Source organism: Pleurotus ostreatus, assembly GCF_014466165.1.
Source record: "Pleurotus ostreatus strain PC9 chromosome Unknown scaffold_2, whole genome shotgun sequence".
Lineage (NCBI taxonomy): Eukaryota > Fungi > Basidiomycota > Agaricomycetes > Agaricales > Pleurotaceae > Pleurotus > Pleurotus ostreatus.
In genome coordinates, this window is record NW_023503157.1 from 3463149 (window position 1) to 3489369 (window position 26221).

Below are 26221 nucleotides of genomic sequence, written 5' to 3' on the forward strand. Positions count from 1 at the left end.
AATAGAACGGGCTCAAAACTTGGTCAGTTCCTTCGATGTTCGATGGCAACGACGACGCTAACAGTGCAGCCACTATAGTATCCTTGTTTCAGGCGTTATCTTACTCATTCGCTTTCTGTTCTGTCATTCCTCGTTCTGGAAGAAAACCGCCTCTTTCGGATATATAATCACTCAGAATGAACGCCTCGTCTTTGGAAAATGGGATTGCGTCCTCTGATAATCGTTCTGCTTCCGACGATAGGAAGCAAAGCCCCCCTGCATTCTTAGATCTGGCAGACTCGGTACGTGTAGTCTTTACTTGGTGAAAGCGCCCTATTCCCCATCACATTGCGCGAGTGGCAGTTCTTTAGTTTACTTTTTTTTCGGTCGTTCGGGATGATGATTGTAGCGTTGATGCTAATGCTATCGATTTGTAGCGGGTTGAACTCAAGCGTCTCGAGCATGAGAGGCAGCGCCTTCTCCAACGCAAGTTCTTCGAGGATCAAATGCGCGCCTTAGAGGTGCAGCAGGCGCAGGAATTGCTGAGCATCCCTTACGACCCATCCGTCAATGGTAACAACTTCGCTGTCTCTGCCCCCACAACGCCCCCCCGCGTCAACGCAGTTCTCAACGGCGACGCTAGCCATGGATATCGTTTGGGTCGGCAACTGCCTTTGGACGCTGAGAGCCTCTCGCAAGCCGTGGGCAGTGCAGTTGCTGATAAGCGCAAGTCGGTCACTTACGCACCCTCGGTCAACCTCTCGCCCGACCTTGCGACCACGACCAACGGGTTCACACGGAATCCCGGTGCTAAAAGCATGCCTGCTAGTCGCCGAACGTCCGCTAGTAGTCACGATGAAGAATTAGCTAGTCAATTGCAGGGACTTTCTTTCGGTGGCGATCGCTCCAACAGAGCTTCCCCTGTTCCAGGATCTATCTCCACATCCATCCTAGCCAAGGGAAGTAGCCGGTTCATACACGATGAAGGTGCTCGCTACGCTAGTACTTATAATGCTGGCATGATGTTGGATGAGCAGCTTGACCAAGAGATGCACAGTACGTCGCGCCACCGCCAAACCCTTGCTTGATTTTTCGTGACACTAATCCTTGTTTGGTAGATGCGATGAGACACCTCCCTACTTCTGATGAGGATAAGTTTGGCAACTCGTATCCCCAGAAGGTAGATTTGAATGCAATGTGTGATGACTTTCACTAATTTTGATCCCTCTGCGTAGACATCATCAGCTGCTCTTGACCTCGCTCACATCTCGCAGGCAACGTCTCCTCAGGCTTCATACTCTTCTCGGTCAGCGGAGCCACGTGAGAAATCATCTGAATGGCCACCTTTCCCAAGCAACCCTCGTGCGCCAGAAGGCCTTTCATCTCGCAACGAACGTCGGAATGTCACTAGTCCTAACGTTCCATTACACGACATGAAACTTGCTGGCGTGGTTTCTGCATCGGCAACACCCCTTCTGCAGCAACATTCGCAGTCGTCTCTTCTACCATCGTCTCGTCGTGGATCTCCACCTTCTTTCTTGGATACACTTGCCTCTACTCGATCCGTCCCTGCAACACCGTTAGGTATCCCTAGCGCGGTGCCTCACATTCTCAAGACCCCGGGAACCCCACGCACTCCTGATACAGGAGTGTTGAGTGCTCGCATTACTTCACATGGCTCTTCCTTTGGTGACCATAGCCCCATCAGTGCAAGCGACCTAGGTGCTTCGTTGTCCCGCCTTCCGTCTGGCCAGTTTGATGGTAGCTATAGTCCTAATGGCTCAGCCCTTGATGACTCCATGCAGGTATGTCAAATTTCAGAGGCTTTTGTCTATTCCAAGAGCTAATCGCGCCACGTAGTATGGCGTTGATTCTATGTATGGTATGAACGGCGGTGCGTACGGGCGTGCCACATCTGCGAACAGCACGAAGAGTGGTTCAACAGCGTTGTATCACCACAATGGCTCGCGGTATGGTCTTAGTGCTCCAGCCAGGCCTAGTGTCGGTGGCCCAGATAGCAAGATGGGTGGGCTTCACGGCCCTAAACACAAGCGCGGAGACATCGACAGGGAATGTAAGTTCTTCCGTCGCTTATTCCCAGCACAATTAATTAACCCGGACCCCCAGTCAACCGCTTTGCAGGCACTCGATTGGAAGATCTCCAAGGGGAAATAGCGACTATGTGCAAGGATCAACACGGCTGCCGTTTCCTACAGAAAAAATTAGAAGAAGGCGTACCAGAGCATCGGGATATGATCTTCCGTGAGACTTTCAACCATTTCCCAGAGCTAATGACTGGTAAGCATATCTATGACAAACCGTTCGCATCCATTTTGGAGGCTAATTTTCTTTTACTATCTTAGATCCCTTCGGTAACTACCTCTGCCAGAAGCTCTTGGAGTATTCTACGGATGAACAACGCAACTTGATTTGCGAGTCCGTTGCACAAGATCTGGTCAATATCTCACTCAACATGCATGGAACGCGCGCCGTTCAGAAGATGATCGACTTCCTCTCTACTCGACGCCAGGCAAGTCTCGTAATAGTTGTATCTCACCTATCCCACTTACAGGACTGCGCAGACTGATCACCGATACAATGCTCAGATCCATTCTATCATTCTTGCGCTAAGCTTGCATGTCGTTGTCCTGATCAAGGATTTGAACGGGAACCACGTTATCCAGAAATGCTTGAACAAATTGGCACCAGAAGACAATCAGGTGCGTCCATTTCTAGGGCAGCAATCGCCGTGTTTGCGTCATGTTTCGACTGCTGATTGTACCTTTCCTGCTCTTTGTAGTTCATTTACAATGCTGTCGCGGCAAATTGCGTCGAGGTTGCTACTCATCGTCATGGGTGCTGCGTTCTTCAGCGCTGCATCGATCATGCGTCTGAGAGCCAGCGGATTCAGCTCGTCAACGAGATCACCTTCAACGCCTTGACACTCGTCCAAGACCCTTACGGCAACTATGTACGTCGACGTCTTCTTTTCGCGTGGATGACATCGGCTTATTCCGCTATCAGGTTGTCCAGTATATCTTGGACCTCAACGACAGTCGTTTCAGTGACGCTGTCATCCGTCAGTTCCAAGGCAATGTTTGTGCCCTGTCTGTTCAGAAGTTCAGCTCGAACGTTATCGAGAAATGCGTCCGTGTTGCAGAGCATAGCACGCGCAAGATGTTAATCGAAGAGTTCCTGAATCGTTCGCGTTTGGAGAAGCTTCTCCGCGACTCGTATGGTAACTACTGCGTACAGGTTAGTAGTTCGTGTGTTTCACGTACTGTGTCATCGTGCTGATTAGCTGCAGACTGCTCTCGACTACGCTGAACCGAACCAACGCGCACTCCTCGTCGAAGGTATCCGACCTGTCCTTCCCCTGATTCGCAATACGCCGTACGGCAAGCGCATTCAGAACAAACTGCAACGTGAGCAGATGGATCAATTACAAGGTTTCAATCAACAGGCGCTCACCATGGCACTGGGCACTTCAGGTATTGGTGGACACGGCGCAGCGCGCCATGTTCCCCAGGCGATGCACCCTTCGGCGGAGCTCTATGCTACACAAAATGGCATGTACCAGATGCAGCAAGGCGCCGCGTCGTATAGCCCCGTCCATCTGACGCCGCAAATGCACTCGCTCCAAGCGCAGGGCATCGATGGATATGTCCTTCAAGGCGGGTCCCCGCATGCCTCTGGGCTTCCCGCGCCTGCCCACCTCGGGGGATTCTCGAACTCCTTTGCAGGCGTAAGCCCCTTCGCTGGTGTTGGCCTTGCTGGCCCTATCGCTGATCCGTACCAGAGGTCCTCCTTTGGCTACGGGATGTAAAGTGATCATGCTTGACACCACCCGGCTCGCGGCTACAAAAACGGCATGGAAGCACGCACATGGCCGTACTCGCTCTGTACATCCCTCTTCGTCGATCGTTAATCAATAATCGCCGATTATACCACTCGTTCATATCGACCCTACCTTACTCGCCGCAGTCATTGCTTGATATTCCGCCGTTTCCTCAAGGTTCTGGTCCCCTCGTACTTTGACTCCCGTTTTATTGCTCTCTCGCTCGATCTCTCTCTATTCGTTCGGACGGTCCCAAATGTATCCGAACAGTTGACTTCAGCCATACCATACCCCACACCATGCATTGTATTCTTCGCAAGCATTAACTCTCGTCATCGAAACCCTCTGCCTCTATCTACCTTTACACCGCTTTTATAACCTCCTTCCCATCCCGGACACATGTGATGTTTGCCACCTACGCTTTTATGCTTCAACTTGTGTTTTTATTCGCCTCATTCAAATTGTTTGTTATATAAAAATCTTCTTGGCCATTTGTACAGGTTACTTTCATTCAACTCACAAAACCATACATATACACCTATGACGCCCGCCTCCCCATCCCCCCCTTATACTCGCACACAGTCTGTCTGTCTAATACTAGCATCTCCATATCCTTGCCGCATTTGCACTATTGCACGCCGTCATTTTGTAGTTATTGTCCCCCTCCAAACTACCTTGTATAAAGTGGCTTTATTTAGATTCGTAGCCAAATTGGATTTGCTGTGTCGTTGGATTCATTCGTTGGAGTATACGTACAACTGAGTGCGCAGTGTAAGCCTAGTAATCAAGGAATTTTTTCGACTACTCGCGACTCTATTCGTGCTTGATGAAGCGAATGAATGTGGTAGATCGACGGATGTGGGATTTGGAGACTCGCGCATAGCATTTTATTTCATAGTGATGGATGCATACAGGAAGTCATTCTTGGGCCAATGATAATGTAGAGAAAGACAGCTGAGGAAGCGAGCGCATGGACATATATTTATCGGTTCTGAACGCACAAAGGTTTGAGTTGAGAGACGCGGGGCTGATGGGATATAATGAACATACCTTGGAGAAGCCAATAGCAGCAGACTTCTCGCGGAAGCACTGACGGCAGAGGTCAATACCGTACTTGCGGATGAGACCAGCTTGATGGGCGCAGAGGCGGCTGGAAGCCATGTAATTCAGTGAGCGTGACGATCCGCATTTATTGGCACGCATGCGTACCATTGGCGGGCACCCTTTCCGTATTTGCGGGGACGAGAGAACCAGACGGCGTCGTGTGTCATTTTGAGGTTTGAGGGATGCGGTGGTCTGGGAGACGTGGGTAGGCGAGGGTACGGGGAGGATAGGAGATGTAAGGTGATTAGTTGATATAGCGGCAAAGCGAGGGAGCGTGGACTCACTGTTGGCCGGATATACGCCTTCACTGTTTGTGACGATGATCTCGAGACGTAGTGGAAAATATTGGCTGAGTGATTACATAAACAACTGTACAGTTGACTTGAGTCTTTCGAAGTCCGATGAGTACCAGTGGCTGGAAACTCTACTAGGAAAATTGTTATTATCGCCCGCCTAGCTCAATCGGATAGAGCGTCAGACTCTTAGGCGGGATGATCTGAAGGCTGCGAGTTCGACCCTCGCGGTGGGCTATGAAATCTCCTTTTTCTTTTGCTTCCGCGCTGGTAAATACGGACTACATCAGAGTACCCTTGTACTTGAGGTTGCAAAATGGATTCTTATAGTACACAAGGGATCTGGGCAACCTTGACTACCCATTCTAATGTACTTTGTAGCCTTGTGTCCATGACCTTGTCGCCAGTAGTCCTTGAGCCTCCTTGTGCTCATCCGTGGCAACTCTAAACTCATTTCAAACCCGAATCTGGGGAAGGGAGACGCCGATCAATCAGACTTACCATATATGGATGTCCGTTAGTACTTCGACGCAGGGTCCTTCTCTCCCTTCTTGACCATACAAGATGAAGCACGGAACAGCCAGCTTGCCCCCACAGTCCTTCTAGTGTCCCCCATCTCAGGCGGGACTCGCTTTTACTGACCATCCATCTCTTTTTCTTTCTAGGTACTCTGCTGCTGAACCGCGATGGCAGTTCTCAGTGCTAGCACACTCCTGCTGCTTCTGCAAGATGCAGTCAGAGTCGGTACCCTAGTCGCCCTGCTTTTGCTAGCTAGAGGCGTACTATGGCTCGCCCATATGATGGTCATTGCGCCACCATTCGATCCATTGAGGAAGCTCCCTGGACCTGATGCACCTGCGCTCCAAAATCACTTTCGGGAAGTCATGGAGTGAGTCTTTCTGCTCGCGGTACTGCTTGTAGTAGTATATTTGTTGATTAATTTGTCTGGCAGCCCGAACATCAGCCCCGATACTCATCATGACTGGGTCGGACGGTACGGCAAGATGTTTCGCTTCCATGGTTTTGGCAGAGTGAGTCTTTTCTTTCCAATGACCCCGTTTTGCTTGAAATTTACCTCGACGTGCAGCACGACTACAGATTGATGGCATTCGACTTTCGTGCCCTGTCCCACATCCTCAACTCGCCGATCTACGAAAAACCGTGGCAAACGCGTACTTTCATTGCCCGTCTGCTCGGAAGAGGTACGTTTCTGCTCATCAACGTGAATGGGATCCTTACGCATTTGCTCCTTCGCAGGCGTGTTCTCTATGGAAGGCGAGGAACACAAGATCCAAAGGCGTGTCATCGCTCCAGCGTTTTCAACCTCTTCCGTAAAAGCAATGGCACCCATCTTCTTTCAGAAGGCCGAAGAGCTCAGGGACCGATGGCTCGCCCTCATTCACACCTCCTCAACATCACCAACCGCCGTCCAGCAACAGCAACCCATTCCTTCAACAAACAAGGCCGGTCAATCCGTGATTGATATATCCCACTGGGTTGCCCGCGCAACATTTGACGTTATCGGCCTTGCGGGATTCGACTACCACTTCCACGCCCTCCAGGATGAATCCGAGGACGTGTACTTGGCATATCGCAAGATGTTTAATGTGCAGGATAAAGGGCCGGGTCTCAAGGCCATTGTGTCGCTGTTCTTCCCGATCATCAACACGCTCTTCGTACGTATATCACATTTGATACTTCTTTTAGCTGATTTACGTGGTTGTTTAGCCCGACGATGGATTGCGTACAACGAAAGAAAGTCTGCGCACTATCAACGAGGCTGGCAAGCGACTCGTAGCGAATAAGAAAGCCGCGATCTTGGCAGAAAAGGCCAGCGCGCAAGATATAGACGACAAAGACATCCTGAGTCTCCTCAGTACGTCACCTCCCCCAACATGTCGACGGACACCAACTGACTTTGCACTCTAGTTAAACAGAACCTCTCTGAAGAATCCTCTAAGCGGCTCTCTGATGTTGAACTACTAGACCAACTCTCCACATTCCTTTTTGCCGGCTCCGACTCGACCGCTCTATCCATCTCATGGTGCCTGCACCTCCTCTCCCTCAACCCAGAAATGCAAACACGCCTCAGGGAAGAAATCGCCTCTCTTTCCATCGCCTCACCAACTGGAGCTTCTCCTACGGGTGGCGCGCTGAAGGCGGATTGCATACCGGATTCCGGGTTTGCGGAAACGTTCTCCCCTCTTCCCGCTCCGCCTACGCACCCATCCTCGACCATCCCGAGTGATTCATCTGCGGCTCACTGCGACGCCATAGACGCGCTCCCCTTCCTCGACGCCGTCGTGCGCGAGACCCTGCGGCTGTGCCCGCCCGTGCACGGCATCATCCGCGTCGCAACGCAGGACGACCTCATCCCCGTCTCGAGCACCGTGCACATGCGCGACGGCCGTGTCCTCTCCCAGGACGAGCACATCAAGATCAAGAAGGGGAGCTACATCCACGTCCCCATCGAGGGCCTCAACTTCTCTGAGGACGTGTGGGGGAAGGACGCGCGCGCGTTCAACCCCGAGCGCTGGACGGCGCTCCCGGCGTCGGCGCGCCACCCCGGGCTCGCGGGCGTGATGACGTTCTCGTTCGGCCCCCATTCGTGCCCCGGGTGGAAGTTCACAATTCTGGAGATGAAGATCTTCATTGCGAGTATACTGCCGCACTTTGTGTTCTCGCCGGCGGAGGGCGTGGAGATCAGGAAGTTCAACGCTATTCTGACGAGGCCGTACGTCAAGGATCATTGGGACGAAGGAACCAAGCTGCCGATCACCGTCACCCCATATTGCGGATGAAGACGAGATCGTCACTTTTCTGTCAGCTTAGTATAATTAATATCTCGGGATTCTTATGTGGCCCAAGATGATGGTTTCTTTTATCGTATATAGTATATTCATCATGATACCATCTCCTTCATTGACACTACTTATCGTATTCTTACTGTGTAGCTGTATCGTCCAAGTGTTGTTACCTTGTATATGTAAGTAGGAACCGTATAGAGCCCATCTTGAGCCCTATGATTGACGCATCTTTTGATCGACACGGACCGATCAAACACGAACTCATTCGCGAGTGTGGTGCGTAGATTTAGGTAGATGTGATGACATTAATACTATGAGCAAGATCAGGATGCCTGATACGTGATGCGGAAGGAGAGTGCATGGGTAGATATAATGATCTCCAAACGTAAATTCCATGACTCGTCATAGGACGTTCGTTGCAAGAAATTGGGCTCCCTCCCTCTAGTCTCGTGTCAGCGACACCGACTCCAAGATCGTCGCCAGAATTCCGATTTCATCCTCCTCTCCCTCTCCCTCTGAATCAGATCCATGTTGGCACAATATCTGTTGCTCCTTAACAGGGCTCCCTAAGGCTTCTCCGTCGCCATATGATTCAGTGAGATCGATGAACAACGAAGATGTAGATAGCTTCAAGTTGGAGCGAGGTAGTGACCTTGGGGAATCTGCGGGCGAAGGATTAAGAACTGAGTACTGAGGGATAGTGAGGGTTGGGGTTTGCTTACCTTGGGGTTTGGCAGCCGCCATACGAGCAACCTTCGGCGTCCTCGGGGCCCTTTGGTTAGTCTTGAAAAGCGGACGCAGCCTTCCGACTTTACATGCGCCGCATACTGGGAAGGGAAGTCAGTTCGGTCGATTGGTTAGATTCCGTGTTTGTAGACTATGGAGGATGGGGGTTAATTTACTCACCACACTCGTCGGGACGGATGGATTTACTGAACCGACCGTAGCTGAAGTGGTTGGTTGCATTGTGGTTAGTCAATGTTAGGAAGGGGTCGGGGCACGTACATCTTGGCGCATTTTTCGCATTCTGCATGGAAATCGTTAGACTCAGATTGATGGATTCTGAGCTCTCGAAACTTGAAATACACACGTACCCCATTGATATGGATAAGAGATCTCGTAGTCATGTCTCGTCTGTCGGGTGCCGAGGACCATTAAGAAAGCCCAATGCCCCTAGTCGGAGTCTGCAGCTCACCGATATATGAATGTCAGGACAACGCAGCATCACCTTCGCGGACCTCGAGTACATACTTCTTAGCCTACAGCACCTACAATGGTAAATCGTACATACCACGCTTTGAACAGCTGACCGTGCCCTTCTTTGGGACAACCGTCAATGACCCAGCATGCCAAATGACACATTTCATGTGAGAGCGTGTTGCGGATGCGTTCTTTATAATATGTCAAGAACGACGATCCCTTGAGGTGTGTTGAATACATCAGGAGGCGCACCTTCGCAATCCAAGATCTTCTCCGCAAGTTCTATTTCCGTCGTATGTACCCCAGCAGAAGACCTATAGCCAGTCGTCAATCTCAGGGGGTCAGTTTCGTTATCGTCGTGGGTGACTCACTTGTGCCATTTCGCCCTCCCGGCCGTGGTCGTTAAACGCTTGCTCCATTTCAATTGCGTACTAGACGGTAATTTCCGATCGAACACCAACGAGTTCAGCTCTTCGAATAGATCCTCCGCGTAGAGTTTGCGCTTCGTCAATTCTGCGGCGGCCTGCGCCTTCTTCGTTACCCGGGTTGCCTGCAAGCCCGTTCGTGTGACGGATGCGGATGATGGCGTCGAGACAGAGCTAGAGGCGGGCTTAACAGAGGGATCGGTGCGTGGACAGGGCGTTTCGACTAATGTAGCATCCTGCCGGGTAGCTGATACACCCTTGTGCTTCTTGGGGCTGCTAGGTGGGGTATCGGCAATATTGAGCGTGTTGAACTTTATGAGGGGAAGCTTCAATGGCTTCCGCGCTGACGGGGGTTCGTCGCTGGTGCAAACATAAACGGCGAGTTGATTACCGGACATAATCCACTCACAAAGTCATGATGGCACCATCATCATCGCTACTTCCCTCACTGTCGTCAATAAAGAGCGAAAGTTTGTCCCCCTTGCTGGGACTTCCTTGGGGCTTCCTCCGGATGCGAGGTGGTGCTTCAGGAGAGCTATCAGATAGTTCTATTACCTCTGGTATAACCCGACTTATGTCTTGTCCCTTCGCGCTACTTTGGACTCGCCCGGAAGGTCCTTTACGTGGACTCGCCCGCAAGAAGACATCCTCCTCTGGAGCCGTGCTTGGCGCAGAGCTGGACGAACTGAGATAGCTGAAGTTAGTTGAGGATCAAGTCAGATTGGGTTTCGCAACTCGCTCTTCTTCATCCGAGGACACTATCTCGATTATCTGGCGAACGCGGCCGAGTGGGTTGTTCCTGCTCGTACGAGAAGTCTGTCAGTGACGGGCTCGCTAATCAAGCCAATTTACAACGCTATCGCACCAACATACCCTTGAGTTCCTCCCTGGGTCAGTTTGTATGACAGTGAACCGGTGTTTGCTAGCTCGCTGGTCCGCTGCTTGAAATCGCTTGCAGTCGGTTGGAAAGAAGCCGTTCTAACTTGTGGATTTGACATAACTTTGCTGAAACTGGTGTAACTAGTGGATTTTCAGTCCCAGTGCGCAACGAGTGGCAAAGGATGATGGTGGTAAGGCACGAAGCTTATGATTTTACTCCCGTTCGAGTCGAACATGTTCTAAAGTTAGACTGTCACTCTTTCCCCGCATAATACCACGTGATATGTGACACAGCGTGTTTCATTTGCCCCGATCATTAGGTTTCATACCGTGACATCTGCTTCCGGCTCCGTGCAGAGAATGCCTTCTGCGAGTTCACTCAGCGGCTACAAGCACGTCGATGCATTTGGAGACGAAGAGGAATACGAGGAATACAACGAAGAAGTTTCCTACATTACCTTGGACCTTGGAGTTATCGAGCCAACTCTTGTGCCAAGCTCAGCGGAATACAGATTGATTGTGAGCTAGTTGCCTTTGCAGTGTATTTCAATCAAGATCATCTGCGTATAATAGGGTCTCGATACACCAACACCATTCCTGCAGTTATCTGGTACAATATTTAAGGGCCAACATGACTTGCTACTCGGGACGGAACTGTTGTTCATGGAAGAGAAAGGTTTGTGCCGTCGCTCCCCACACCCGGCGTATGCTGACTGCCCCTTTGAGTGAAGACGCGTCCGGGCGAGCTCTTCATCATGTCGGATCGACAGAGCAGCGCATCCGCTTCAAAGAAGTTCAACTGCAGCGTAAAAGCACGGTAGATGATGCACAGCCTGAACAGACCCAAGATAAAGGCAAAGGCAAAGAAAAGGCTTCGACGAGCACTCTGCCTTCCTTTCTGAGTGGTTCTGATAATGTGGATCTGGTGGACCGGATCGCGGGAAGTGACGTTCGTCTTGGAGACGAATCTTTTGAAGCTGCCGATCCTGACGATGGTCCAAAAAGGGCTCGGAGAAAAGGAAAGAAGAAAGACTCTGAATCCGAACAAGTTGGTAGGAGAAGATCTACGAGAAAGAAACCCGGCGAAGACCAGCCAGCCATGGATGGCAACGAGGAGATGGATGTTAGTTGATCTTCCCAACCCCAGTTGACTTTAGAGTCCAAAGGCTCGATCCAGGCGATAAACATCACTATTCTCTGGAAACAGACATCTTCGCCCCCCAGCTAATTGATGCAACCGTCAATGGAGTCAAGGCAGGCAGTGGTTGTTTGGGACATTGGAGGAGCCCAGATCCCCAGATCAATCTAGTCTTATATCTACTTCGTCGCGACTCTGAGCCGTCGAGGGAGCGACATAATCATGTCTCCAAAAAGAGACTCCTTCAAAGTAACAAATACAAACTAGTCCTTTTCGAATTTCTGAATTGATGTCGAGCCCCTATCTGCCCCGAACCAGCGCCTAGTGGAGAGCACCGTGCAAAGCGGCTTGCTCGCGAGTCGCCCTCCGTGTGGAGCATGTTAGAGTTTCTGAAGAACAATTCCCCCCTCCTCTTCGCGCTTCTCCTTAGTGGTCATGGACTTCGAAAGCGCTCCCTGTCACCTTCGGGCGCATTCGCCGCTTTCATCGTTGGATGGGCAATGATGAACGTGAAAGTCCGCGCTGTGGGCGTGAGCTTGATAGTATTTTACTTGACGGGGAGTCGTGCTACTAAATGTACGTACTACGTGTGGCCTGTCGCGCGGGTCCTTGAAACGTGGAGCCGATTGACTTGATGGTTTGCGCAGACGGCAAGCAAAAGAAGAAACTGCTTGAGGACGGGTACGAGGAAGCTGGGTACCGAAGCGGCTCGCAAGTGCTGTGCAACTCGGTGTGGGCTTTGATTGCCAGTATCGCCTGGACGGTATCATTTATGCCCGACTCCTTCGAGTCTGTCCTGGTGAAATCCTTCGGAATCAATAGCGCGTCGAATACCGTGTACGACGGTGCATGGTGTCCGCTGGACAAAGCCATCGAGGTGGGCTGGAGTAGAGCCCTACTCATGGGTGTTCTCGGGTGAGCAACACCGAGATATCTTGTGACCGTAAAGGCCATTGTCTTATTGCTTACTTGCAGGCATTTCGCTTGCTGTTTGGGTGACACCCTCGCCTCAGAACTTGGGATACTTTCTCAATCAAAACCTGTGCTTATCACGACGTTGAAGCCCGTACCACCAGGGACCAACGGTGGGATCTCCTTCGGGGGAACGCTTGCCTCGATTATCGGTGGCGCTATCATGGGCATTACTATGGCTGCCAGTGTCATTCTCCAGAACTCCACTTGCGCGGCGGATTGGTTTACCCTAACCGCTGAATGTATATTTTGGGGCGTCGTGGGTGGTGGGGGAGGAAGCATGGTTGACTCGTTCCTTGGGGCTACAATACAGCGGACAGTCTACTCGGAAGAGAAGAAGAGGATCACTGAACATGGTCAAGGAAAGATCATTAGTGGGCTGAACTTGTTGAGCAACAATCAGGTTAATCTACTTGCGTCACTGCTGACTAGCATTTGTATCGCGTATCTAGCATGATCGATATAGACCTCTCTTTGTCTCCCTTCCCCGCTGCTCAGTCACACAGGCAAGATCATGATTTTCTCTGTTATCCTTCCTCATTGGGAACTTCAGGATGATGTTGGAGAAATGCGTTATTAGGGCGCTTCATCAAATTGTCCTGCTCTTCTCTGCTGCTGGATACCACGGACACAAGGATGCGCGTTTGCCTTGTGATGGTTAATGATATCCCACAGATTCTAGCGTTTCCGACCATCGGGGGCTTCTGGTCGAATATCTCAACGGTTGATAAATTATAGCTTGCGTGTCCCAGACCACGCCCAGACTTCTGTGCACCATGTACAACTCCCGGTCCTCGAGTTCGCTGCTTCTGCCCGACGGACCGAGCTCGCATCTCGTCGTAAACGGCAAAAAGATGGTACGTGGTATATCTTCGGATTGCGACATATAAGCTAAACCATTCTTGACCATCTTCGTCGACCGCGTGGGTCAAACACCTACTGTGCCCGTGTCCGGCACACTGTATTGGACCAACTCATCGACCGGATATCGGTTGCTGATGGTGGGCGTGGGTGCCAGTTCAACTGAGAGCCACACCCACACGGAAGGCTCGCCACTCACGCGAAACGGGGATTTTCCCTTACATCTGCTTTACTTTCTTGCCTTTATCATACATCTTCCAGTATGTGCTCATCTGCGCCACTTGTCGGCACTCGTGATTTATTCATTCCTAGGTATCGAACAAGTTCATTGCGGCGATACGTCTGGAATAATACTGAGCAGTTTTTTCTTCCATCGTCCGGGCGATGCGGCGGTGACTGATGCATTACTGATGGTACAAGCAGAATTTGATGGAATACGAATCTTGTGATTTTCTCGCGGTCAATCGCAGACTACCTTGATTACAACTGCACGTCGACCTGCAGCTTTCATCCCGACCTACACCTGCCAGGGAAGATAGTAGAAGTTGGGACTGAAGAGGTACCCCTGTATCAGGGAGGCGTTGCAACGGGAACGTCATGCTCTCATTCCGAGGCGGAACCGCAAACTCGATCTCGTTGCATTGAGTGCTCCAAGGTCCCGACGTCGCGACAACCGACAAAAATAATGCGGTTGCGACGCCTTTCATAGCGTTGGTACCTGTGCCTACCTCTGACCTCAACGTCAACATGAAGGAGCATGAAGCATGAAGGGCGACACAGCCACCGGCATAGTTAAATCTGACGAAGTAGGTAATTCATCATACCATAGACGCTGGTACTTACGCCGACGGTGGAATTACTCCAGGTCTCCCGCATCAATCGGCTGATTGGCACGACAAGGAAGTCCTAGGGCTCCATGAACATATGCATACACGACCAGACACGACCACGTATGTGAGAGAAGACCACTTTTATTCGTATATATTGAACAGAGAAATACGAGAAGTCATGACAGCCCAGCGACAGCGGCGTAAGAGTGGAAAATTGATGCGCCTTGTTACTTTAGTACGGTGCGTCCCGTAATAATGCTCAGGACTGTTTACCGGCTAGCAGGTCTTGGCAAGCTACGCCAGAAGCACCAACCACTACAACGCAGGTATCTCGGAGTGGGACAAGGCATCCACACGCAGTTCCAGATGATGGACCAGATGGATGGTTGCTACACGCTGGTGAACTGTATCAAACTCTTATGAGATCAAACGAGTTGTGGAGTGGGAAGAGATAATGATTGGTCGGGTATTCAATTGTGTCAACGCCCAACTAGGCGCGTGGTCGGTGAGAGGGTAATTATTTCGATCACACACAAAGCTGGATCCTATGATAGAACAAGGATTTATTGATTAGCAACGGATATTCTCTTTTCTTCTCCCTCCATGCCCTTCGGGTGAATACCATATCCTCCCTATACCTCTCCCCTCGTCCTGTAAATACGCAGACCCACACTCCTTTGTACAATCAACACTCGTTTCGTGACCGTAATATTCCTAGCATCACCATCATGCGCGCCGTACGCGAACCTAGAAGCCATGCCCAAGCCATGCGATCCCTCCGAGGCGGTGGAGGGGATCTCGACGCTCGAGAGCCAGCTTTAATCAACTTACCAATACCACTACCATTGCCTTCGATACCCTTATTGGCGCCGATCTTGACAAATGTAATTGCGGGGAAGCCAACGACATCGAGCACACCAGCATCAACACCAACACCGACTCCCACCAGCAGTACAGGGGGGAACCAAAATGGAGGGGGCACCGGAGGAAGCACCGGAGGAAGCAATGGGGGTAGCACTGGAGGCAGCAGTGGGGGTAGCACCGGAGGAAGTAGTGGAGGAAATAGTGGGAGTGACGGAGGAAGTGAGGGAAATGGTACTGGCAGTGGAAGTGGTGGTAGCAATGGCAGCAGTGAGACTGATACGGGCGCGGCCAGCGGTGGTGACGGAGGGGGCGATAACAAAGGCGGCGGAAATCAAGGGGATACTGGTGGGATAGGCCAGCCGTCAAATGCCAGTAGCACAGGAGGGAGCCCAAGCCAGAGCAGCAACGGGGAGAGCGCACAGGGGGGTAGCACAGGAGTTGCGGGCAGCAGGGGTTCTGATGCTGGAAGAGGAGGCGGCGCGCCGACTTCGTCCAATGGCGCAGGTGGACAGTCAGGCAGTTCCTCGGATGAGGCAGGTCCCCCGGGCGTTGTCAATGTATCCACAGGCTCCTCAGATGGCAGCGGCGGCAGCTCTCCGGAAAATGGCTCCAACTCGGACTCTGGAACAAACACCAGCGGCCCGCACGCTGGAAGCGCTTCATCCTCCTCGACAACTGGTTCAAGAGGATCGAGTACCACGGTGAATGGCAACGGGAGCACAGGAGAAAATGACCCTCCTTTTGCTTCCGGTAGCATTGCTGGATCTTCTGGGTCCAGTGGGCTATCCCCAGGCGCGATTGCTGGCATTATAGCATCACTGGTGATCGTGCTCCTTTGTTTGTTGGTGTTCTTGCTTCGCCGTCGCTCTATCGCCCGCCGAAGTCAGCGGAGAGATCGTTGGTGGCAACACAGACAAGTTGATTCCCCGGAATCGACGCAAGCCACAGCTGGGGTTGGGAGCGGAACGGCTTCGGCTCGCAGCAGCTTCGCGACAACTTTCGACCATGGTTTGTCGCCCCATCTCACACTAGATTTCGATGCATCGTTGATACCCGAGCTACCACCTATGGCCGAAATACGCAACTCACCTAACAACAGCAGTCCGCTTACTGCACGAGGGCCAGTATCACTTCGTCCACTACTCATCAATGTTGAAACCGAGCGCAGAGCATCGGTCTATAGCGCCCATAGCGACAGCAGCGAGCAAGACGGCCAATGGCTTGTCATCCATCCTACCAATGTTCCTGCGAAGCCGAGGACCGATTTACTAGCACCAGATACAGCAACGCCAACTGATATGCCCACGCCTATGTCCGTTCGGCCCTTCTCTCCTTCAGAGTCTTTCTCGTTCCCCAAACCACCTATCAAGCGTTCAAGCAAATGGTCGGAAAGCCAGAAAGATTTCACTAGCCGACCGACCAGTATGAAGTCAACTCGGTACAGCACTGTGACACGCAAGCCGGTACCGACAGTCGAGAATCCGTTCGCCGATCCATCGGGAGAAAAGAAGGTAGCTGGAATTGAGCAGGGCGAGTTCGCTGAAGTCGAAGTCATTCAGAGACCCTTCTTCCCCACGCTCGGTGACGAACTTGGAGTCGGCCCAGGCGATAAGGTCCGAGTTGTCCAGTCATTCGACGATGGCTGGGCGTTTGTCGAGAAGCTTGTCGATGATGGACAGACACATTCCGGTCTAATCCCAATCGACTGCATGCGAGCAGAACACCAAGACCTTCCTACCTTCCTTGCCACGAAAAGGGTTAGCAGTTACTCTAATACTTTTGTAGCGTTATAAAAGGTGACTGGGTTGTTCGTTAGATTTTTTTCCCTAAAGGTATTCTGTTGTTTTATATGTTTACGGGTAAGATAGTGCCCTGCTCATTTATACCACCGTATGTCTGTTTCGTAGTGTATCTTTTTCGTCTTTCTTGAGCCTTAATTCTGTTGTACTGGACATTATTGTCTGACAAATCTGATTATACTAGTAATACAGGGTTTTCCATCGAACACAAAATGAAACAGAAGATACGTAACTGAAAAGAGGTGTCTCGCTACACATCCCCTGATACCTCCCCTGATAATAGCTCCTCTGAGATCCCAGAGCTCCCCTGAGACGAGCGCGACGAAGGAGTCTGACTATCCGAGGTGTAGCCGCCCTCGGCTTCGGATTCCGAGTCCGTGGCAGAAAATCCATCGTCATAGTAAATATCGTCGTCCATGACTAGGCCTGGCTTGACCTTCTTGTGCTTTCGCTTCTTGGGGGGAGCGACCTTCAAGATTCCTTTGATACCGATGTCCAGATCCTCTTTCACCCTCGAAGGGACGTTCAAGGTTGCAGCAATTTTCTGAACAATGGTTTCACATTCTGTCACCGTCGCCTTGATGCCTTCGATGCTTGCATCTTCTTGCAACACATTTTTAGGATCCAAGACCTTCTGTAAACGCTGAACTGCTCGGAAGGTAGTGCTGCGGTAATTGCCTCGTTTGTAAGCGTTCAAACGTACTGATTATTCACTCACTTGATCAAGGTTAGGCGAGGCCCTAAGTTATCTAGCTCTTCGTGTTGCGCAATGTGCAGGCGGAGTTTGGTCTTCTCTTTATGAGAGCGAAGGTGCGTGTGCAGACCTTCAAGGCAGAGGCGGGTGTGAACAAGCGGTCCGAGGAACATCTTTCGATGTAGAGCACTAGTCCACTCTTTCTTCTGTGCGACTTCCAAACTGGCCCGGTAGAAATGTCGTAAGGCCGCATTAGACCCGTCGTCTCTAGTCACCTTGCGCCGACGATTGAACCAGTTGCGACAGGCGGCCTGAATGATCTTCGCAGCCTTCGTTTCTTCTGACGTATTGACTACATATTGCTCCTCTGGCATCTCCTCCAAAGGGACATTGTCTGGTTCTTCCATGGCCTCATCATCATCGACATCAGAACCATCCTGGTCCTGGGGCGCGGGCGGCTGAGGGTTGGAATCTGGGGTAGAGAGGTTGCTGATCTGAATTGTTTGGTCCGCCTCTATTGGGGCTGGCGCGGGGCGGTCATCAGTGGGGGGGTCGATTGCAGTTACAAGATCCTTCGGGGTTTCTAACACGGTGGCATGTGGGGGGATCGGGCCCGCTTTTCGGGCGGGGAGGTTCGCTACGATTGACTTGTATGGAATGAATGGTGCGGCGGCGGCCGACAAAGCGGAAGTTGGGTAGAGGCGAGTATGTTCAAGGAGCTTCCAGAGTTCGTCCTCGTTATCATAACGAACGTTTCGAACGTTTCGAATGGTTGAGGAGACGTATCCAGGATTTTCTTTTGCGTGCACTAGCTTGACCATTTCGTCCATAGGCGAGGCACTGATGGATTGCCTGAAAGCTCGGGCCAGCCCATCCCATGAGGTAGCGTTGACATAGCTTCGGCGGTCTGATCAGACATGTTTAGTGAGGAAGGATAGTGGGCGTACTGAGCATATAGCCAGGGGAATCGTCTACCGTCCTTGCGCAGGGCAGTGATCCCCCGGAGGATTTGTTGTCGCAAGCGATCCACACGTACATTGTAACCAACTGGAAGGGTAGTTATCAGCGTCGTTGATGCGGGCGAACACGATGGTCGCAGACTAACACAAACACAAAGATCTGCATCTGTTAAGGATTCGTCAGACAGAACACCCTCTCAAAAATAGACATACTTACATACGAGCGATGAAGATATTACGGCTACCAGGATGATGCCAAATGTCTAGTGGGATATTAATTATCTAGAACGAGCATCAGAAAGACATTTGCTAACCGCGGTTGGCGCCAGCAAACAGAGGTTCCAAAAGGGATATCACGGAATCCGTGTATATGCTGAAGGGTACATGCCGCTTTGATTCTTGTTCCCAGATTCTGACTTGCAGTGTTTTTGCAATCAAGCTGCGAGGGAGTACAACACCGTGCAACGTTCGTCGATATTCATACGCGTTGTGGATGACAAGGGCCGCACAGAGTGATTCAATGAAGTCGCATAGTACCGTCAAATTGATATAGAGCCGCCTCTCGATAATAGTCCTGAGGGGTATGTTAATGAATACACCGAACGTAGATGTAAATGTACCCACTTCAAGAAGACGGACCCTGCAAACAAGGACCATGGTTTCCGCCCATACTTGTATTCTAGAAAATCACCCACGATCGGCTTCCTTTGGTTTGGACCGGCCATACGAACGAAATCGCGTGGAAGCCGTTCAATTGGATCCATCAAACACGGTGTTCGAAAGATATAGGAGTCGGTCTGATACCTGTCTAAAGTACATGCCAGGTCGACGTTGCGCATCAAATTCGAAATGAATGGCGGATCTGGGGGGTCACGGTGGCGCAGAGAGTAGACCAGGAAGCGAACCCAAACCCTGGCTACGGCAAATAACTTGTCAACATTGGGGATGCGGGTTCTGTCGATTGCGCAAATAGTGCCCAAGAGTTGATAGGGGGGATTGAAAGCTTCATATAGCCGGTTAGTCCAGAAGCTGCAAAGGGTGAGTCGTCAAGACACACAGTAATATTTATATAGGGGACCTCATACCTTTTCAAAGCCGTAAGGTTTCGCTTGGGATTTTCCACATCATCCAAAAAGTGACATATGTATATTTGGAGGAGGTGGATCCGTAATCGTTGGTTGTAACTCTCCTTCGTGAACATATCGGCTGATCGATGTTCATCCGTACAGTTGGGACGGCGGCACTCATTGGAAATGGCAAAGGAAAGGCACGGAGAAAACACAGCAAGTCCCCGACACCGCGCTTCTTCTTCTCGTATTCTGGAGGCAAGTCTTTGGCAGAGCGCCTCCCGAAAAGCGGTTGAAAGGATGGAATTGCTGATTAAATAGCCATCTTCGGTGGGCTGGAGAACCCTGATGCGTTTGTCAAGGACGAGTGACCCGAGATAGGTGTCCCGGGGGATGTGGAGTACATTCTCGTTGGATAATTTGATGCCAAATAGTGTCCGAACGGAATTCGACCTGCATGGGTCACGATTGAGCGCTACATCGCAGAGTGCTTCTGAATATCGGATGAAATGAGAGAGAATCTCAGCGACTCCTGCAGCGTTCAGACCGTCGAAGGTAAACGAGCCCTGTGCAAAGTAATGGTCGAGGCATAGAAGTGTTGCCGCTGGACGTTTGTCGACTGAGAGCTTCAAGCTCAAATCCAGTAATTCCTTTGAAGCTGTGATGGATCTTGTCGTAGCCCAGCGGGAAATTGTTTGGAACATAGAAATCTGTATGCCTGGTGAGGTTCCAATACGTAGCGAACAAAGGTCAACTAACCTCGAGTTTCTCACCGAGGACAAGAGCCGAGGCGTCGATGCTAGCAGCGAAACCTAAGAGTGTGTCCCGCTCCTCATTGGGTTCACTCGCCGACACTCCGAACGACATTTGTCGCCACAGGCCTTCCAGGAGTGACTTGGAAGCCCGGCGCATGGCGGTATCGCTTCGTTCATCTTGAAGGAAGAGCCGGATAGCGTCCAGACTCCGCCCTTCCGCTAGATGGATTTCAGCGGCCTCGGATAATTTACCGGGAATTGAAGCCATTAGGGTCGCTCTGGCCACATCCAAGTCTCGATCTTCTAGGTACTCCAAGCCCTCCTCCGCAGATGAAAACAGATCTCTGGCTTTCCCGAAATGTTCGCAATGTTCGTCAGAATCGCCTTGTCTGCAGGAACGGTGACCCAGCACACAGTTCAGGTCATGTTTGGTGAAATAGAACAAACGAGCAACGTCCATGATACTTTCAGCAACGTCCGTGTCCATCTGTCCCTTGTGAGAATTGATGATATCGACGGCCTGGACAAATTTGCCTGCTTTGCGATATAACCTACAAGACTTCGTGAACTCTTCTACGTGTTCGTAGCATTCAGCGGCGCGGAAGTAGTCGCCACCTATTTCAAAACAGTCCGCAGCGTTGACGAAGTACTGCCTACGGTTCCTCGGGTTTGGCGGATCGAGGGCGCACCCCTGGAACCGCTCAGCTGCAAGACGGTAGGCGGATTCAAAGGCCAGTATCTCAGATTTAATTGTCGAACGGGATCTAACCTTCCGAGCCTGGTCCCGCAGAAAATATGCATCTGCGACTGCTGCTTCGCGAGGCATTTCGGCACGAGTGTAGCAGTGTTTTGCCTGGTAATATCTGCGATTATCGAAGAGGGATCTGCCTTGGTTGGCCCATTCAGTCTTTGTGGACTTAACTGCTAGATGGGGGACATCCTCTGGAGTGCAATTCTGGATCAAGTTGTTACTCGTCCAATAAACCTAGACTCTTGTAAATTTGGAGAAGCCGTCCTGGACAAACAGGCATCACATACCCTCATTGGCTCACCCTTATCAGAACAATCCGCGATCCAGACATTCTTCCGTGCGCGAGTAACTGACACGTATAGGCTTTTCAGCTGTACCCAAGTTAGGCATCATGAAACGCGGAAGAGTCGAAGACTGACCTCTGCACAGACACTGACATGCCTAGCTTCAACGTCCGGGGCAGATTGACCTTCCAAGGCATTCAGGACAACCCGCCAGCGCGATAGCTCCACAGTGGAATCCTCAAAGAAATCATACAGAAGCACCTTGTGCGGACGTCTCAAAACTCAGTAGTAGCTTGTCGAGAGGGTGTGCACGTACGTCATTGAATTCCAGACCTTTGCTTTCGTAGACCGTCCTATAGCAGCAATCATCACCAGGTTAAAGGTGTTGGCTGCTTTCGACCTACATTATGATACCAATGTCGCCGACTTGCTCCCTTAGTCGTAGTTTGGAATTTTCGTCGCGAACGAGGATACCTGGAGCAATGATAAATACGTGAACGGGCTCGGGGTGCTAGGACTCACATTGCTCCGCGCCGAATTCGATGGATTGACCCCTAGCGTGTCGGATCAGTAGATGTGGCACTTCACCAATAGCCTGGGACCTACGATGCGCCAAAAAGGAATTGTTCGTAACGCATCGTATCTCTATCCCATCCGTTGAAAAATACGGGCTTTGGACCATCAATAACACCATGTTCAGGTTGCAAAGCATCGATTGCGTCGGGCCAGAAACGCATGATGAGTTGGACCACAGAATGAGCACAGTTGACGATGCCGCCGTGAGAACGGTAGTTGACAGCTAGTTGAAATGATGCGGGCTTGTCGGGTTCCAAACGGCTGTCCTTGACGCGCTTTTTCTATTGGAAGCATAAAACGAGAGGATTATCTAAACGTCGAAGACAGATATACACGTAAGACAGATACACGTACCTCTATTCGATATAAGAGTGCTTTCAACTCGTTGAATTTGAACGAACTTCCAACCGAGATTGTCTGCGCAGTGTCCCCTGCCCAGAACAGACCATTTGGATTTGAACAGATTGAGCGGAGCACTTGGGCGAGATTAATTCAAGATCAGCATGGGTGTATCACAGTTGACATACCTAGGGCATCAATAAGGAGATTGTCTTGAACTTCATCGACATATCTAGCATTCTCATGTTGTTAGCTTTACTTTGAGTACCAAGACGCCAACTCAACAGATAGTCAATCGTGCTCCCGGGTACGTCGTGGTTCCGAATAGCCTGCAGGATGTCATGAGACCTAGATACAGAATATGAGACAAAGCTACTGTCATGATTTGATCCATCGGACGGACCTGTCTGCGGCATCATAATCGCCATTCGCGCGTTTCTGTTTAGTGTACGCAAGAAAAATTTCATAGACCGTGGCTCGGTTATCTGCAAATGTTGAGAACGCGCGATGACCTAGACCCATGTAAGCGGAATGATCAAGGAACCACTCTGGGGATGTCAATGTCTTCTCAGAGCCCTTGATTATCCCTGTCATAGCCAATCAGATCAACAACGAACACAAGACTAAATGACAGGTCACTAACCCATGATTTCACTGTAAACTAACGCCGGATCTACATGCACGCGTTGGCTTGGTGAAAGAGGTGATAGCCCTGTGCAGACTCACCTAGCCGCTTGGTCAATGTTTGTGGGAAATGTGCCCAGTATTCCTTGAGGAAGCGATCATATGTTACGAGAGTGCCAGAGCGTTTCGTGAAGAACCCTTTGTCAGTATAGTCGGCCCCCAACATAGCACACAACTGGTAAGGTCGATTTAGGAGGCAATGCAGCATGGGGGCGATAGTAGCGTACCTGGGTATACGTAATGAACAACGGGAAATGTTGTTCCTTGAGTTGGCTGAACAAAGGGGGCAAGTCCACCTCCGCAGCTTCTTCCTCCGTATCGATCATGCCAATATCTTGGTGAACAGCATCCTTGTGCAGCTTCAACTCTTGAAGCGACCGAGAGGCGAGATTCAGCGATGATGTGAGCTTGGAGAAATATTCTGCAACTTTGGTGGCTAGAACACGTGAGTGAGTAACAAAAAGTTGGCGAGGTTTCCGAGTTGTCGCCTTCATAACATCGTAGCTTGCCTCCACGCATACCATTTTGAACAACATCGTCGTCGTCTTCCTGTATTAAAGGAGTCAGACGAATTAGCGATGTGTTTTAGCGATGGCACTAACCCAGTACCGCTTCGGCCAAGTACGTAGCAGGATGCTGGGCACTCAATAATTTTCATCTCGCGAGGTCTAACACGAATGATTAGATATCTTCAACCGTCCCCATCGGTTAAATGTAACATACGACAGATCAAAAGGGAACGTCGTATCGAGATCCGCGATAATACCTGCCGAGTTCGCTAAGAATGATCAATAGGCAAGTAGGTAGCAGACTCACTGTTCCACACGGGCTACCATGGACGATCAGCACAAGCTACTCGGGACGAAGTAAATTGCTTACACGAGAGAATGTGATGAATTTCCCTAAACTGTACAGCAACCATTCTGTGAGCCTGATAGCACGCACGTAAAAAAAAGAAACACCAACATCATTAAGGAATGCAGCTGTGCAAATAACACAACTCACCATCAGGGGTAGGACAAAGCTTGAGACTACGGAAAGACATACCTCGTCAAGATCTTCCTTTGGCAAGTCCAAAGGATCGTAAGTAATGACATCCGTCTCCTCACGAGGAGGAAATGATGCCGGGTCGTACACTCTGTCCCGTTTAGAAGCTTGAGGCAATCGGTACACGCATCGGTCTCGATACTCCTTGCCTTTCTTGCCGATGTGACGCGCGAGGGAGTCCCAAAATCGGGAGTGGGCTATTTGTGCGTGGGTGTATATACCAAACACACGGATGACTATAGGGTGCGAGGTAAGTACTGCGCTAGGACTAGCGGCTAGCCACGAAGTATATACCTTGTATTTCGGCCTTGACGAGGATATATAGTTGAGTGGATGCATAACCAGCTGATGAGCAGGACTTACGTCGTGATCAATATCACTGATACAGTCGATTTGGTACTAGGGTTGTCATAAGCCGTAGGATCCTAGGATATGAACCTCAACTTGGACGTACCACCAATCTCGAATCGCGTGTCATCTTCGCTTCAAATATAGGCACTTCAGGGCCGGCGCCTGTCAAGCGTTTCTGGTTGTCCTCCGAGAAGTGTCCGCGCGAGAGCTCCCTACAAAACAGGGATAATAATTTCCTTTCGAAGGAAAGTCGAATTGTGCGCACCTAATCTTCTTCATGATGATGCGGAACGACTCTCGATCCTTCTTCCTGGCTTCTCTTAAGTCGCCGTCTGCGCGCCCTGATATGAGGACCCGCCAATTGCCGAAGCCTTCCACGTTCTCAAATTGCAACGCGCTGTAGCATCGAGCCATGAGAAGCGATGGCCTCAGCAGAGCGACGGAACTTACGACTTCAACGGCTGCACCTCTGAAATCGCTACGGGAAGTTCACCAGCTTGAACATTTATCTGCCCTTCATTGATAGTAGGAGGTGAGGTATTGCGTGCAGGAGAGGGGGGTTTGGCGGGAAAGATAATTGGCCTCAACGCCAGTTGAAAGGTGGGCATCGCACAAATATGTAGATAATCCTAGTTAAAACCATTCGGTTAGGTTGATTTATCAGGAGAGATACGAAGACCAACCGCCCAAATTTCCTTCAGTTCTTCGAGAATTATGTTTGCGGAGTCCTCAGCATCCATCTTGGACTTGGGCACTGGCAAACCCCAATCCTCGAAGACTTTTGTGTCCACGACGACCGTCCCCTTGACTTTCTTCTTGGCTTGTTTTCTTTGCCTTTGAGTGAGCTTGATGCCAAACTCTGGTTCTAGGGTTTGAAGATCGCCGTCCCCTTTGGCGTCCGGAACTTCGAGAGACAAGAGTGTCGCAAATTGTTCGGGCGCATTCTTAATCATGCGGCGTGTCTCAACCATATCCTTTCTGTCGGCATTGTCAAAGTCGTTGAAACATAGTAAGTCCCCAATCTGGGACAGAAGAACTGGGAATATTGACGAGCAATAAAGGTGGGGTTTGGCGGGAAAGAGGTCCAAGAGCCAAGTACTGTGGTGGGTCTCTACAGCTTTAGATACGATATGATCGTGAGCATCAATAGGCACGTCCACATCAGATGAAGGACCTACACGATAGAAATAATGCGATAGCTTGAACGCCACAAACCAAGAGTCCCTCGATGACTTCCTTGATATTGTTTTTCGTCGCAATTATTTTCAACTCTGCTATGCAGTCCTCCGCTGCCTCGAGCGTACAGAAAGACGACGGGCTGGAAAATTTGGGGTCGAGATGTTTGCGAACTGGGGCCATGCTTGGTCGGACAGGGTCCATCATGGTAGGAAAGGCTCTGTATATGATGCCAGAGGGTGAGAAGTCCTTTGTCCTGCTGCGGAGGTCGACACGGGGCTATAAGGCTATACGCATGATAAGGAGCTCGAAAGATAGAGAAAGGAAAGCTAGTGTGGCGCAGGCCTCTGGGAATAGAAGTCGAGCAAGCGCCAAGTGGCCAGATCGCGATCGCCCGGCAACCTTATTGACGCGTTTGGATCAACCTACCATTCATCCAGAGACAAGGTCCATTGAAGGTGTATTACAAGTAAAATACATACGGCAAGCAACAAGGATAGAGGGAACAGACCGTCGCGCCAGAAGAAAGAAGTATGCATGTTGATGGAG

The 26221-nt window shown here is 50.7% G+C and overlaps 8 protein-coding genes and 1 non-coding gene across 9 annotated transcripts; 6 read left to right on the forward strand and 3 right to left on the reverse strand.

Moving 5' to 3' along the window:
* Window positions 1–176: 176 nt before the first annotated feature.
* Window positions 177–3805, forward strand: PC9H_004116 (uncharacterized protein; the record flags this gene model as incomplete). The annotated part of the gene is made up of 11 exons (XM_036773705.1): window positions 177–281; window positions 417–1035; window positions 1098–1159; window positions 1215–1784; window positions 1840–2053; window positions 2107–2277; window positions 2343–2434; window positions 2562–2699; window positions 2780–2950; window positions 3004–3234; window positions 3287–3805. The coding sequence occupies 11 exons, from the start codon at window positions 177–179 to the stop codon at window positions 3803–3805; spliced, it is 2892 nt and encodes a 963-aa protein (XP_036635178.1).
* A 994-nt stretch (window positions 3806–4799) lies between these two features.
* On the reverse strand, window positions 4800–5088 carry RPS29 (40S ribosomal protein S29; the record flags this gene model as incomplete). The annotated part of the gene is made up of 3 exons (XM_036773706.1): window positions 4800–4808; window positions 4868–4967; window positions 5027–5088. 3 exons carry the CDS (start codon window positions 5086–5088, stop codon window positions 4800–4802), a joined length of 171 nt encoding a protein of 56 aa, XP_036635179.1.
* A 280-nt stretch (window positions 5089–5368) lies between these two features.
* On the forward strand, window positions 5369–5451 carry PC9H_004118. The gene has a single exon. It is a non-coding gene; the product is annotated as a tRNA-Lys (tRNA).
* A 449-nt stretch (window positions 5452–5900) lies between these two features.
* Window positions 5901–8015, forward strand: PC9H_004119 (uncharacterized protein; the record flags this gene model as incomplete). Its single annotated transcript, XM_036773707.1, has 6 exons — window positions 5901–6103; window positions 6167–6245; window positions 6302–6416; window positions 6472–6890; window positions 6943–7090; window positions 7144–8015. The coding sequence occupies 6 exons, from the start codon at window positions 5901–5903 to the stop codon at window positions 8013–8015; spliced, it is 1836 nt and encodes a 611-aa protein (XP_036635180.1).
* Window positions 8016–8462: 447 nt separating this feature from the next.
* On the reverse strand, window positions 8463–10644 carry PC9H_004120 (uncharacterized protein; the record flags this gene model as incomplete). Its single annotated transcript, XM_036773708.1, has 10 exons — window positions 8463–8848; window positions 8928–8968; window positions 9027–9048; window positions 9116–9155; window positions 9217–9259; window positions 9313–9412; window positions 9474–9535; window positions 9593–10006; window positions 10056–10331; window positions 10499–10644. The coding sequence occupies 10 exons, from the start codon at window positions 10642–10644 to the stop codon at window positions 8463–8465; spliced, it is 1530 nt and encodes a 509-aa protein (XP_036635181.1).
* A 241-nt stretch (window positions 10645–10885) lies between these two features.
* Window positions 10886–11657, forward strand: PC9H_004121 (uncharacterized protein; the record flags this gene model as incomplete). The annotated part of the gene is made up of 3 exons (XM_036773709.1): window positions 10886–11044; window positions 11099–11201; window positions 11257–11657. 3 exons carry the CDS (start codon window positions 10886–10888, stop codon window positions 11655–11657), a joined length of 663 nt encoding a protein of 220 aa, XP_036635182.1.
* A 383-nt stretch (window positions 11658–12040) lies between these two features.
* Window positions 12041–13092, forward strand: PC9H_004122 (uncharacterized protein; the record flags this gene model as incomplete). The annotated part of the gene is made up of 3 exons (XM_036773710.1): window positions 12041–12239; window positions 12311–12578; window positions 12639–13092. The coding sequence occupies 3 exons, from the start codon at window positions 12041–12043 to the stop codon at window positions 13090–13092; spliced, it is 921 nt and encodes a 306-aa protein (XP_036635183.1).
* A 1962-nt stretch (window positions 13093–15054) lies between these two features.
* On the forward strand, window positions 15055–16983 carry PC9H_004123 (uncharacterized protein; the record flags this gene model as incomplete). The annotated part of the gene is made up of 1 exon (XM_036773711.1): window positions 15055–16983. One exon carries the CDS (start codon window positions 15055–15057, stop codon window positions 16981–16983), a length of 1929 nt encoding a protein of 642 aa, XP_036635184.1.
* Window positions 16984–17239: 256 nt separating this feature from the next.
* On the reverse strand, window positions 17240–25879 carry PC9H_004124 (uncharacterized protein; the record flags this gene model as incomplete). The annotated part of the gene is made up of 35 exons (XM_036773712.1): window positions 17240–17654; window positions 17708–18580; window positions 18631–18730; window positions 18785–18808; window positions 18864–18905; window positions 18957–19216; window positions 19267–19671; window positions 19728–20419; window positions 20469–21449; window positions 21503–21586; window positions 21635–21760; window positions 21816–21852; window positions 21904–21973; window positions 22022–22053; window positions 22106–22356; window positions 22430–22551; window positions 22603–22646; window positions 22700–22762; window positions 22818–23001; window positions 23058–23087; window positions 23141–23273; window positions 23326–23647; window positions 23701–23766; window positions 23822–23864; window positions 23915–23927; window positions 23978–24005; window positions 24065–24081; window positions 24146–24381; window positions 24440–24452; window positions 24509–24544; window positions 24600–24708; window positions 24762–24893; window positions 24947–25125; window positions 25180–25613; window positions 25675–25879. 35 exons carry the CDS (start codon window positions 25877–25879, stop codon window positions 17240–17242), a joined length of 6801 nt encoding a protein of 2266 aa, XP_036635185.1.
* Between the last annotated feature and the right edge of the window lie 342 nt (window positions 25880–26221).